General features: G+C 35.0%; 2 protein-coding genes across 2 annotated transcripts; both read right to left on the bottom strand.

Annotated features, from left to right (window-relative positions):
- Positions 1 to 849: 849 nt before the first annotated feature.
- On the bottom strand, positions 850 to 5,403 carry LOC113759049 (probable 2-oxoglutarate-dependent dioxygenase AOP1). Its single transcript, XM_027301676.1, has 3 exons — positions 4,797 to 5,403; positions 2,722 to 3,043; positions 850 to 1,346 (listed from the first exon to the last, which is right to left on the bottom strand). The coding sequence occupies exons 1-3, from the start codon at positions 5,174 to 5,176 to the stop codon at positions 1,104 to 1,106; spliced, it is 945 nt and encodes a 314-aa protein (XP_027157477.1). The 5' UTR covers positions 5,177 to 5,403; the 3' UTR covers positions 850 to 1,103.
- Positions 5,404 to 9,517: 4,114 nt separating this feature from the next.
- Positions 9,518 to 12,562, bottom strand: LOC113759050 (probable 2-oxoglutarate-dependent dioxygenase AOP1). Its single transcript, XM_027301677.1, has 3 exons — positions 12,180 to 12,562; positions 10,486 to 10,807; positions 9,518 to 9,886 (listed from the first exon to the last, which is right to left on the bottom strand). The coding sequence occupies exons 1-3, from the start codon at positions 12,551 to 12,553 to the stop codon at positions 9,623 to 9,625; spliced, it is 960 nt and encodes a 319-aa protein (XP_027157478.1). The 5' UTR covers positions 12,554 to 12,562; the 3' UTR covers positions 9,518 to 9,622.
- Positions 12,563 to 13,532: the final 970 nt, after the last annotated feature.

Below are 13,532 nucleotides of genomic sequence, written 5' to 3'. Positions count from 1 at the left end.
GATAAAACTGAGTTCAGTATGAGAAACTTTTTCCCTTTTTTTTTTTTTGGCCCCTAAGGACATGGAATCTTTTTACCTTTTTCTTTTTTGGTCCAGAACATGGAATCTATTTACTTAAAAAGTTGACCAAAAAAGATTACATGACTGGCATAACCATTTCTGACTTGGTGGTGCGTCAATAATATATAGAACAAGGAAAATCTCAACTCATGTTCTCGGCTGGGATTGCTCAATTTCATGTTCAACTGTAAGGTGAAAGTTTTCCAGCGTACAAATAGGGTAGTTACAAGAGTTTTTTCAAAGCGGAAGAGTTCCTTTCTTTTAGCAGCTCTTTTATCTTTTAATTTCAAATTTTCTTGATTCTCATTCATATTCCGATAAGAATTCTCATAATCAAAAAATGACATATTGTTATAGCCTGTATCTGTGAAATGAAAGTGGAATTCATCCTTTGTTTTTTTTCTTTCCATTCACTCGGATTTCTTCCGTTTCATCGATTTTGTTCGTATCCTCTTTTTAGTCTGAAAGAAGGGAAGGAGGAGGATCTTCTTCGGTGGATCTCTCTTGTTTCTATTTAGTCCCCTTCATTTCGGAAGTTGCTTCTATTGCCACACCCTTTCTTCCTCACTTTCCACCCCTCCTCCCGTTTTCGAGGTTTCTTACCAGTGCCCAATTCCTGTAATCTCCAAAGACTCGTTATGTTCTGTTCGTCGGATAGCCATTTGCTGTTTAAATGTGGTTCAAGAACCTTTAGGACTCACCGTTGCTGCATTTCGCAGTGTTGGATTAATTGGTTCCCATTCTATAAAACCACACAACTCTAGCAGATAAACTAACTTGATCCAACAATTAGTACTGAAACATCTTCCTAATGGAACTCTTGACTTCAAAAAACAAGCCCTGCTTGCCCAACTAGTTATGTATATCAAGATAACAGAGACTCAAAGCACTGTAAAACATAATTACGAACTGAAATCACATAAAGTTTACAAACTTGACAGCCATAGCAGAATGAGACTATCCTTATTTGAGGACACCAACTTAAGTCTTGTAAATTAGGTAATGCATCCACCTGCAACACTTGGGATGTGCAAATATTTTACTTAAACGCCATAAAGAACTTTGAGCCTGTCTTCAATTAGGTATAACTTTTTTGTGTGGGTTAAAGAAACCAATTCAAAATGATTGAATGGCTTGAACAGTAAAGGATGTTGCTCATCAACTAGCTCTTTTGGTGCTTCCACTATCCCATGCGTGTAGCAAAATAATCCAATCGAGTATCTTGGCTCTTCTGCTGGCATAATGACTCGATGAACCTTAGGGCGTATCCTACCATTGCTCCATGCCTGTGGAAAGAAAAAATATCTCACACACTCTAATATATAAATATATATATTTTTTTTTATGCTTTCAAAAGTCAGGCCAAACGGAGTTAGTTATCATCAGAAAATAGTTGCAAAAATAATTGCACAAGTAACTGAGGAACTGACAATCAAAAGATAAAACATCATGAAATGAGAGATGGTATTTTAATTTTAATTTTATTTTTATCAATCAGCAATATCCACTCTGCTTCTATTCCTACTCCTATTCTAATCTATTTTAAGGAGAATCAATTGGACCACGGAAAATCGACGAAAGCTGAACCATCTTCGGATTAGGCGGACGCACTAAGCACCCATATGGATTTGGAAAAATCATATGTTAATGGCAAAGTAACGAAAAGTAAGATTTACATTCTTGACTTTTGGAGACATAAATTCTTTGGTGGCCAACCACCCAAGGCGTTGGTTAGGGAGATGGTATTTTACCATAATTATCAATCTTCCACTTATACTAGCTCCATCTGTTGTTCCATTAAAAGTGTCTCAAATCTATTGCCATTTACCTAAAATGAAAAAGTATTTCTCACCAAATTCCAATCTTTTCCCTTCTCTACCTGACAAAAGTTATCTTATCTTACTAGTTAAAAAACTTTGAGCCCTCAAACCTTTAATTCACTAGTCAGTGAAACATTAAAAGCAGTCAATGGTTAGTGTGTGAGATACACCACTCAATCTGGAGGATACGTTATCTACATGCATGGCTGAGTGACTGGAGTCATATCATACGTACATTCTTGAAACAAACCAAACAAACTGACCCACACATGCTCACTTCCAAGACATTTCTCTGCTAGTGAGTGCGCTTTGTGAGGGCATAGTATAGGAAAAGTAGTCCAAAATTTGACCAAATTGTCTTCATTGTCAATAAAAAAGCACTTATCCTGAAAAGTGACAACCAAACCACCAGCCTTTGGCTTTGAGCTGGTGGCCACCATCAAGCCTTTAAGGTTGGTGGGGTGGGAGGTTACCTCCCACCAAATACCACAGTAGTGGCTTTTTAAATCTAAACGGGTGTCTAGTACATTTGTTTGGTCCGACGGTGGTTCAATTCCCATCGGTCTCTCTATAGGTCCAGTTTGATCCCTCATAGAATAAGTTAGAGTAAGAATAAGAGTAGATCTAGAATAGACTGTTACCGACTATCGAAAAAAAAGAAAGAAAAGTGACAATCTTTTCGGGAAGGTGGGTGGGAGTAGCATTTAATACTAAGAAACTGAGCCATTAACCAATTCCACTACGTAAACAAATTAAGAATCCTAATCCTACCAAAATGTGAGAAGAGATCAATCATAAATGCATTCATCAAATTAATAAATACTTGGAAAATGCAGCCTACCAATAATCCATCACCAGCAACCAGGGCGAAGGATGAGGGAGGAAAATCAACCGGAACCCAACTTCCATCCTTGGACTTGACCTCCAAACCATTGACTTCATTTTGATCAAGTATGGTCATGAAACTCGAGTCTGTATGAGGAACCACAGCTACATCTCTTTCATTCGGCTCTGTTGCTCTATATTTGTTTACTCGACATATATAAGCCAATGATTCTTTGAGAGATTCGTAGTATTTCTCAACACCATAGCCTTCAAGTACCATTTTGAGTATCAGTTCATGCAGTTCTGCCACTTGCTTTGTGTAGGAAAGGATGATTTCCCTGATCGTTAATTTGAAAGCACACAAAATAAAAAAATAAAAAAAAAAGAAGAGAAAACTATGTTACTACAATGACATTTTAATGAGATTTATCATAAATGTGGGGACTCTTTTCTTTTGCCTTTTCAAAGGGATAATTTCATAATCCTCTCCTGAGAATTTTGATAATGTCAGTTGGAACCCCTGGAGTTTTCAATGCAGCATTGGCCACTCCTATGTTGAGTTTTATCGGTTTAATTTTAATGTAACCAATACAACCCATCATCTATAATAGAAAAAAAAATCATGTAAAATGCTAGAAGCCATTATTGACTTTTCTAAATTATCACTTAAATTACTAATTACAAACTAATATAACAAATTTAAAGTTTTTTTTAAAAAAAAAAAAAAAAAAAGCAAGAACTTGAAACGCATGGGAAAAAGAAAAAGAGATGATCTTGAGAGTTTATTAGGGCACGTTGTAAAATTCTTTGATGAAGTAGGAGAATTAAAATTCTAAATGTTGATGCTCGGAAGTACTACTTACCAAAACCTTCTTGGGCATGCAAGGACATTCATTTGATGCAAAGAAACGGGATCATTTGACCAACGTTTCATTATTGCTTATGAGGATAAAGTTTTCTAAATTTAATTTTTTGCTATCGCTTTTTAAAAGTCAAATTTATTGTTCTTGTTTCTTTGGGCCTACGTGTTTCCAAGCATCAAGACTTACACATTTAATTCTCTTCACAACTTTCTCATAGCTTCATAACTCTTTCCATCCTTTCAAATTCAACTTTTTTCCCTACTTTTTTAAGTCACACCCTTTTGCATTTGAATTGTTTTATCAATTTTTCATAGCCATTCGAGGATAATTTGGCAGTAAAAAATAGATTTTAGCATTTTGTATGAACTCAAAACAGGAGAGACAAGTTAAATTGGAGAGACAACATTTAGCATTTTAGCATGTAATAATGTAAACCACATGCTTAACAAGTTAAATTGTCAAAAACCTCAACGGAGGATCTGGCACTTATCCCTTATAAAAATTACATTTACCTTCTTCTAATTTCATATACGTCGCTTATGTTTATAACCTTTCCGATTACATTGATTTTTTTTTTCTAAGTCCACAAGTACAACAACTTTTTCCATTACTATATATATTTTAGTATGTGTGGATGTGTGTGTTTAGCTAAATTATTTTACTCAAGCATGATGAAGTACCAAAAAAAAAGAAGATAAAATACACTTTACTTCCATGTGATTTAGCATTTTTTCGCATAATCCTCTTGCGGTTTAAAAAACTATATATAACCGCCTCATAGTTTGAATTAAAGTATCAAAATTACGGCATTTGCATTCCATAACAAATTCAACCATAATATCAAAAGTACTCCTTTGTAAAGTTAAAAATTATCAAACAACTACAGGGATTTATGTATATATTTTAAAAACCACAAAAGGGATTATGTGATAAAAAATAAACTTTAAGAAGATTATCTAGTAAAATACAAAATCATAAGACGTTAAAGTACCGTATATATTACGATTATGCATGTTGATCATTTTAGTCATTTTAATTTTTAAAGAAGGATATTCTTGACATTTTCTTGAATTTCGTTATGGAGGATTTTTTTATAAATTTGACACATTAATCCAAACTATGAGAACGGTTATATATAACTTTTGAAATTATAGAAATTACATGAAAAATCTCTAAATCACAGGGAAGTAAAATGTATTTCATCCCAAAAAAAAGTTTTAAGTTGTACCTTAAATGGTCCTTCTTCCCAGAGGAGCGAAAGAGATTTGTGAAACCTTCAACAGCTTGTATACTAGTTGGATCTCCGATGGCTGCAAGTTCAAGAATAGGAGGCTTACCATCACGAGCTTGCCTTAAATAACCCAAATAAGGCTTATCTGAAGTGAACCGACTTTTTTGCTCCTCGGGGAGATCGTGGAACTCCTTCATTGCTAAGATAAATGCATTCTTGACTTCTGAAGAAATTTTGGCGTAAGTTACCAGAAAAAACCCATGATTCTCAAGTGCATCCTTGACCTGCTTGCTTGTGGATAGCCAAGAACTCGTGCCAGGTTCTGAGTTTTCACTGCTAAAATCTATGCGAGGAAGGCTTGGAGTTTGGGTGGCCATAACTTCGGCCTTGAGCAGTGTATCTTAGTTGTTGCAGATTAAAAATGGCAAAAGGGAAAGTAGTTTAACAGCTGAATTATTGCTGACAAAGACTTGTTGAATAAGTTCCTTAGCCGGTTGAATACGTTTCTTTGAACTGCACCTTTCAAAGAAAAAATACGAAAGTCTTGTTATACAACTGGCAAGTAGACCGGAAAATTGGACGAGTTGAGCGATTTTTTGGCTGGTTCGTGTTGAGTTTTCAACCATTTATACCTACACCACTCATATTTCCACGCTACGAAAGAAGGATAGATCCAATTAGATCATTGGGAACTAGAAGGGATGCTGGATTTCAAAAAGCTACGTATCAATTGATAAGAGACGTAAGGGCCGAATTCTTGATTTGTCATCCCACAAAAATCTTAAGAATCTTTATGGGTTGATGCTCATATTTGGGTCATGATCTAACTTATTCTTTTATTTAGGATAAAATATAGTAAATTCCCTTGTAATTTACATAATGATTAAGAAACCTTCTTAATATTCGAAAACACCTATTAATATATCTTATATTTTGGACTAAATTGAAATTTGGACGAAAAATACGAAAAGTGAAACACACTCGCCTAATACGTAAATATGATTGTCCATTGCAATATGTTTTGTTTAAAAGTTGGAACTTTTCATCCGAAAATACCCTCTTTTGTTTTCTTTCCTTTTTCTTTTATTATTTCTTTTGCTTTCCTTCTCTCTTGCTTTGAATTGAAACCGGGAGTCAGAAACGTGCATTTTCTTTCCCCTTTATTTTACTTTCCTTTTCTTTTCTTTTCTTTCTCTTCCTTCTCTCTTTTTCTTTTGTCTTTTTTTTTCTTTCCCTTTCTCCTACTTACGAACCAGAACATTATCTTTCCTTTTTCTTCTTTTATCTTTTTAGTTTTAATTTTCATTTTTGCTCCCATTCTAATCCATGTAACAATCCAAGATGCAACAATGGAGATGCTGCCGCCATGAGCCACCTACTTTCACCACCGTCAACCTCCTGGCGCCACCGCTTCCATCACTGTTAGATCAAAACTTCACAAATTCCTCAATTCAAATTCTATTTTTCACGTAGATCTGAATTATGGCAACCAACTTGGCTGAAAATGGCCAGAAAGTAGTTCAAAAAGCCTACAATCAAAATAGGTCTAGTCCTCTATTTCTACTAGATCACCACTAAATTTTGTAAAATTGATACTAAAATCATCCTTAGGAGCCATAGATTGAATTTATAGCATCAATTTAACACAAAAAACACATGATGATGATAAAAATGACGAAGATGACCTAGGGAGGCGGTGGTGGAGATGGCTGATGAAGATGGTGACGATTCAATGATGAAGATGGGATGACCATGATGGAAGCAGCGACCTTCGGGGTGTCCGCTAGATCGAATGAATCCGTTTGGATTAGCTTATTTTTCAAAAATATGTTTTTTAAAATTATACAAATACAAATAACTCAAAAAATATATTATTCAAACAATATATTAAATATTTCAAAGAAAAATTTGTAGTGAAAATTTTTCATACACGCTACAACAGTAAAATATTTCAAAAACATTCCAAAAACAACTAATTCAAACGAAAATAAGAAAAAAATATGTAAAACAGAAAAACAAATGAAAAAAAAATAGAAGCTGCTTTTGATGATGGAGAAGAATCAGAAGATGAACAAGTTTTTAAAATTTTAATTAAGCCCTACATTTTACTTTATTCTTAATGGATTCAAGAAAGTTATTAAAATTTTAATTGACTCCTTAACCAACTTTTGGTATAGTTTGAAAACAAGGTTAGTATAAGAATTTTACATGCTTCCGTAATTTAGATGGTTTCTGTCCTTCTCCCAAATTAGCCCAAATCATCAAGCGGTCTTTTGGGTGTTTTCAAATAATAATAATGAGATCTCTTGACCTTTATGTAAACCACAAGAGGGTTGATTGTAATATTTTACCCTTTTATTTATTTTGATACATAATACTCCGTCATACATATTTACACCCACAAAATGATTTTTTTGACACACATAAGCTCATTTTCACGTATATAAATATAATTTCACATACTAAAAACACTTCCATGCATGTGAACACACACGTACTTCTTAAGTTCCTCAAAACTCTTTTAACAGGCGCACAGTTGTCTAATCCTAAGATATATGGACCATTTTTTCCGGCATGCCAGACATATTAAAGCTCCATCATTTTATCCTTAAAACAAAAAAAAAAAAAAAGAGAGAAAAGCAGCAGTAATTTGAGATCCTTCCTATCTTATATCGAAAGATCATGGAGTCTTTACTTTGAGTTTAAGGTCTACAGAGACCCTGTTCTGTCACCAATTGGTTGAACAGTGGTTCTTTGTGGGTCCCCCTTAAATTACTTTCGGGCCGACTTTTCGATTAACTCCTGCGTTTGTCTAAATTAGTTGGGTGTGTGTGTTCTTACCGTTTACGGAAAAAACAAACCAGTCTCTGGTGAGGGGTGTGCGCCGGAAGGGGGGGTTAGGGCTTCCTATACCACATCGAAAGATTGTGGGATCTTTACTCTGGATTTAAGGTCCACAGGGACCCTTTTCGATTAACTCCTGCATTTGTCTAAATTAGTTGGGTGTGTTGTTACCGTTTACAGAAAAAAGCAGTAATTTGAGATCAAAAGTCCTAGAATCTTGCATAGGTAACAGTTCTACGACCTATGAGACATTTCAGGATATCCTCAACGGAAAAAGGCTGCTGAGCTCTTCCTTTTTTTCTCTACTGATTAGGAGCTGACACAAATGAAGAAACTTTCATGCATGCATGAGCAAGCTGGAGCAACTCCCGCAACATGAGTTTGTAGAAGATTCAGCTGTCTAAACTCTGATCAATTTTGTTGAGTGTCAAGGTGTGGATCTCTCAGATGGCAGGAAGCATGTACATTTAAAACGGGAAGAACTACCAAAATGCTATAGCATTTGGTAATCCCGTAAATCTCCAGCCAGCAGCTTGCATTGCAATTCTAAGTGCTAATTAAGATAGAGAATACGGCTATATGCCCAATGGCTCGGTAACAGCAAGCATTCATCCAAAGCCAGTGATTAGACGTTTATGTGTTCTTTCATTAGGTTTTAAGACCCAATTTCAACATTTCATCGATTTCCAAAAATTGAAAAATTGATATTTTAGTTGACTCTAAATAACAAGAAAATATTTAGGATATAAAAGACAATAGTTCATTGTGCCGGATTCTTTTCATTTTTATTGTATTTGGTTAATTTGGGCCTGTGAGAGCCCAACTAAAAAGCCAACCCACCCAAAAAAATATTTGAGTTTTTGCTACCTAATATAAAGGTAACCCATCACGTAACTGATCCAACCCACCCTTCAAAATAAGCAGGCGACAAAATAATTTTTACTTATCACAACCGTCTATGTCAACCATCCCTCGCAACCATCTTTACTTATCACATATCTGGGAATAATCTATGTCGACGACATATTAGGGTTGGACCTAAAATTGCATGTTCCCTAAAAGAAATTAATGGAAATGAGTCAATTGATTGCCATTCAACAAAACTAAACAAGAATACTAACAGATAAGCTAAGTTGATCCAACCATTAGAACTGAAATATCATTTGTTACCATTACAATTCTGATTCTCTAGTGCAAACCATACTTGCCCAATTAATTATGCATGCCAAAATAACCAGACTAAAAGCATGCAAATTGAAGCACAATTAAGAGCTGAATTTACCTCTCATTCCCCAACCATCCAGTCACCAAGGCAATCTTCATTTTGGTCTTTACCTCCTGCTCCTCATTTCAAAATCAACTTTGATGCTTCTATATCAACAATTCACCAAGTTTTTGGTATCGGTGTGGTTATCCATAGCTATGATGGTCAGTTCATTGCTGGCTTATCCAAGAAAGCGCACCTCCTAACTAGTGCAGAATTGGCGGAGGTTCTTGCTGCAAGGGAAGCGGTTTTGCTTGCTAAGATATTGATGATCCCCAGCTTCATTCTCGAAGGAGATGCGTCCTCAATTATAAATCAGATTAGCAGCTCAGATGAGACCCTCTCCGACTTAGGAACTGTAATTGAGGATATCCACATTTCCTTGTTAGACCAACACATTGTGAATGTAGCATGGATTCCTAGAGATGCAAATAAGGTTGTGTATAGTTTAGCAAATTTTGCTAAATCATCCAACCTACTTGAATCTCCTTGGAAATCCTCTCCCCCCCCCCCCCCCCCTCCCCCAAGTTTTGTCGAACAGTTGGTGTTAGACGATTTCCAGTAATCTAATTGATTAATACATCCTTTTTTTTTTTTTTTTTTTTTTTTTTTATAAAAAAAGAGTTGAATTCACAAACATGTATCCCATACATATGTAGTTTATGGACACGAATTGTATATCATGTAAATTGGGTAATGCATCCGCAAGCAACACTTAAGATGGACAAATGGATTCCTTGAGCGCCAAAAGGACTTTGAGCTTATCTTCAACTACGACCACCCTTTCTGTGTAGGCCAATGAAACCAAATCAAGATTATCAAATGGCTTAAACAGTATAGGATGGTGCTCATCGACTAGCTGTTCTGGTGCTTCCAACATCCCTTTCTTGTAACAACACAATCCAATTGAGTATCTTGGCATTTCTGATGAAATTGTGACTCGATGAAGGACAGAACGTATCCTGCCATTGCTCCATGCCTGTGGAAAGAAATTGTTTATCATAATATTATATAGATACGAATTTGGGCTCTCAGGAGACTTTGGCGGTGTTAATATCTATGTATATACCATAAGAAATTAGCAGAATTGCATGTGACAAGTAGATGAGAATCAAAGGACAAACGTCATAGAGTCAAACATAGATCTTCTAATGAGAATTTAATCCTCATTTAACACAAGCAGAACAAATCCAGATTCGTAACGCCTTCAGAAACAAGAATTTTAAGTTTACATATAGATTGTGAATCATGCTTCTAAATACCCTTGTGTAAAAAATATCTTCATTATCAAGATAAGGAAAACATTCATCAAGCAAGACTGCACAAGGAGTTTTGGGAATTTGGCATCTATATTAGTATTCAAGTAATAATACTGAAGTGTATGTGGATAATTCTTTTTAGCAGGTCGATTTGCAAATTCAACTCAACATCACAAGATGATTCTTTTAAATACTTCCAATATGTCTAACCTGAATTCTTTCATATTAAACTGAGAACTCGAATTGTTATTAAAATGATTATAAACGAGGGCACAGTCGATTACATGGCTTAAAGTAACACATGAAAGAAATGGCCTACCATCAATGCATCACCGGCAAAAACGGTGAAGGCCGAGGGAGGAATATCAACTGGGATCCAACTTCCGTCGTTCAACCTGACCTCCAAACCATTGACTTGATTTTGGTGAACTATGGTCATGAAACTCAAGTCTGTATGAGGAGCCAAACCTACATTTTTCTCATCCAACTTGGCTGCTCTATACTTGTTGACTCTACATATATAAGCTAGCGATTCTCTGAGCGATTCGTAGCATTCCACAACCCCATAGCTTTCACAGACCATTCTGATTATCACCTCATGCAGTTCTCCCACTTGGTTTGAGTAGGATTGCATGATTGCACTGATCATTAAAGTTCAATAAACAGAATTACAGAGAAGAATAAAGGAACAAATTACAATGATGTTTACGAGATTTATCAAAACTGCAGGGTTGTATCTATAACCTTTCTGATCGATTTCATTATATTTCCTAGCTTATCATAAATTGAACTTTTCTTGTTGAATAAAAAGATCTGTCTAACAAGCGCTCAACAGGGATTGGTCCAGAAGGGTCTAAGTTGTTTGTGTTTGGAAAAGTGAAATTCAATCTGCAGAATGTCTTAAATGCAAAAGGGACGAGAAATCTCACTGTGTGCATTTAAATGGTAAAATTCAGCGTAATGCAATTACTTTTCTGGTCTGAAAGCGGGTTTTCTCCCTCCATCCTGCAAATGGCCTAGTTTGGCGTCCTCTACTCCCAGTAATATAGGAGTATATCAATATTGTTGCAGTTTGTAGAAACAAAATATGAACTTATCCATGCCACCGGGCACCGGTTATATACACAGAAACACATATAATTAAGCTATTTTAATTTGGGACGCAAGAATTCCCAGATGAAATCAAAGAAGCACAATGTAAAGTTACGATGTCTTTGACCGAGAGTTGGACAACATCAGGTTTCTCATTTAGGTAGTATGGTACAATTGGAATTGTAATATAAAGTTCAATATGGGCATAATTTAACATGCCACTGCATAGAAAATGAAACTTCATTCCATCAATAACAGTCCCACTGAGCAATCCAAAGTGAAGAACAAATGGTTGCACTTATGTAAAGCAAAAAGTCTCAAGCTATTTCAAAAGGTCAGTTTTCTCCACATCTCTCTGTGTTTGAGTTGTAGCGTAAAGAGTTTGTTGTATGGTACGGTACAAAGGAAGCTGATCATTATAATTGAAAGCAAATTAAAGCACTATTAACGAGTAGTTAAATTTGTATAGAGTAAAGTTAGGCATGACCAATGTTAGCTGAATCCTATGGGAAAGCACTATTATATGACTAACAAAAACAGAGATTGTTATCCACTACTGCCTTATTTCAAATTATCTAACTTCCAAGTTCTTGATCTACATTAAACATTAATACAACCAAAAAAACTTCATCATTAGTAAGAATGAAGCTAATTCATTAAAAGAAACAACAAACTTAAACTAACAAACAAACACTAAGATGCATTTGAAGAAAGAAACCAGCTGATATATGGGCATATTGTGTTCCATACTTATATTGACAATTTACCCATCCAACCAACAAGTAAAATTACTCATACGGCCACTGGTGAAGGTGTGTATAAGGGACGAAGATGCACTGTTCCTAAGGGTACTCTCTGTCCCTTTAAAGATGTTAGGATAGAATTATATATGACTTGATGATTCCAGTACAAAATACTGACCTGACATAATCCTTCTTTGCGGAGGAGAAAAAGAGATTTGTGAAGCCTTCAATAGCTTCCATACTGGTTGGATCTCCAATAGCAGTAAGTTCACAGGTAGCAAGATGATCAGCTAAATAACCCAAATAAGGTTTATCTGGAGTGAACTGACCTTTTTGCTCCTTGGGGAGATCATAGTACTCCTCCAGTGCAAGGTGAAAAGAATTCTTGATTTCTGAAGAGATCTTGCCATAAGTTGCCAGAAAAATCCCATGATTCTCAAGTGCATTCTTCACTTGTTTGCTTGTGGATATCCAAATACTGGTGCCAGGTCTCAAGTTTTCATTGCTAAAATCTATGAGAGGAAGATTTGATGGAGCTAATTGGGAGTCCATAACTATGTTGTTGACCTCTGTATCTCAGTCGTAGCAGGCTTAAAGGCTTTAAGAAGAATAGTCAAAAAGTAAGGGATTTAAGAACTAATTTCTGGAGAATAAAGATAATTGGAATAGTTTCAGAAACCTCCCCTAACATATATACTAATATCACTTGACACCTTTAAAGTTCCGAGAACATCATCTACCTCTCCAAGTCAAGACGATGAGCAAATTGAAAAAAATTGCCATCATTATTATAATTTAATACATACACCATGTATTAAATTATCCTTGTTATTCTAATAATTATTTAAAAATAAAATCTAGAAAGAATTTTCATCTTGAACATGATTTTCTATTCGTATGACATGAACGAGCTGAGTTCGTACTGGCTTGAGTTCAAAAAAATTCAAATATGTTTAAATATCTTATACAACTTTGAAATTTAAAAAAAAATATGATCAATTTAATTTGCGTATTGAATGAGAAAATCTTCACCAAATATAAGAAGATTCCGAATTTTTAAACAAAATAAAATTCTAAATAATAGAGATGTGATAAATTTGCATAATTAATAAGAAAAATTAGTAATGCTAGCTTGAATAAATGTATAAATGTAGATGAATTTAAACTAACTAATTGCGAGTCAAGCCAAGCTCAACTCGTTTAGGAAATGAGCCTAAATTGTTGTATCAAATTGTTATGAGCCATATACCATAAATGATTATTTAAAATCAACTTTTCCCTTTTTTTTCTACATTTTCATGTCATGCCCTCCTACACCTAAATTGTTGTACCAAATTGTTATGAGCCCTTCAAGCATAATTTGGGAGTAAAATAGTTTAGCATTTGATATGGATCTTTTTAGAGTTTGGCCGACTTTGTCAAAATTAAAACTCAAAATAGGGGAGGCAAGATAATAGCTTAAACTTCAGGCTGCAAAATGAAATTGTTAGAAACCCCAAGAGAGGTTTTTTTTTTTTTTTTGGTTAAATTA

This window comes from Coffea eugenioides, unplaced genomic scaffold (assembly GCF_003713205.1).
Source record: "Coffea eugenioides isolate CCC68of unplaced genomic scaffold, Ceug_1.0 ScVebR1_889;HRSCAF=1643, whole genome shotgun sequence".
Taxonomy (NCBI): domain Eukaryota; kingdom Viridiplantae; phylum Streptophyta; class Magnoliopsida; order Gentianales; family Rubiaceae; genus Coffea; species Coffea eugenioides.
This window is presented reverse-complemented; position numbering and strand designations above follow the sequence as displayed.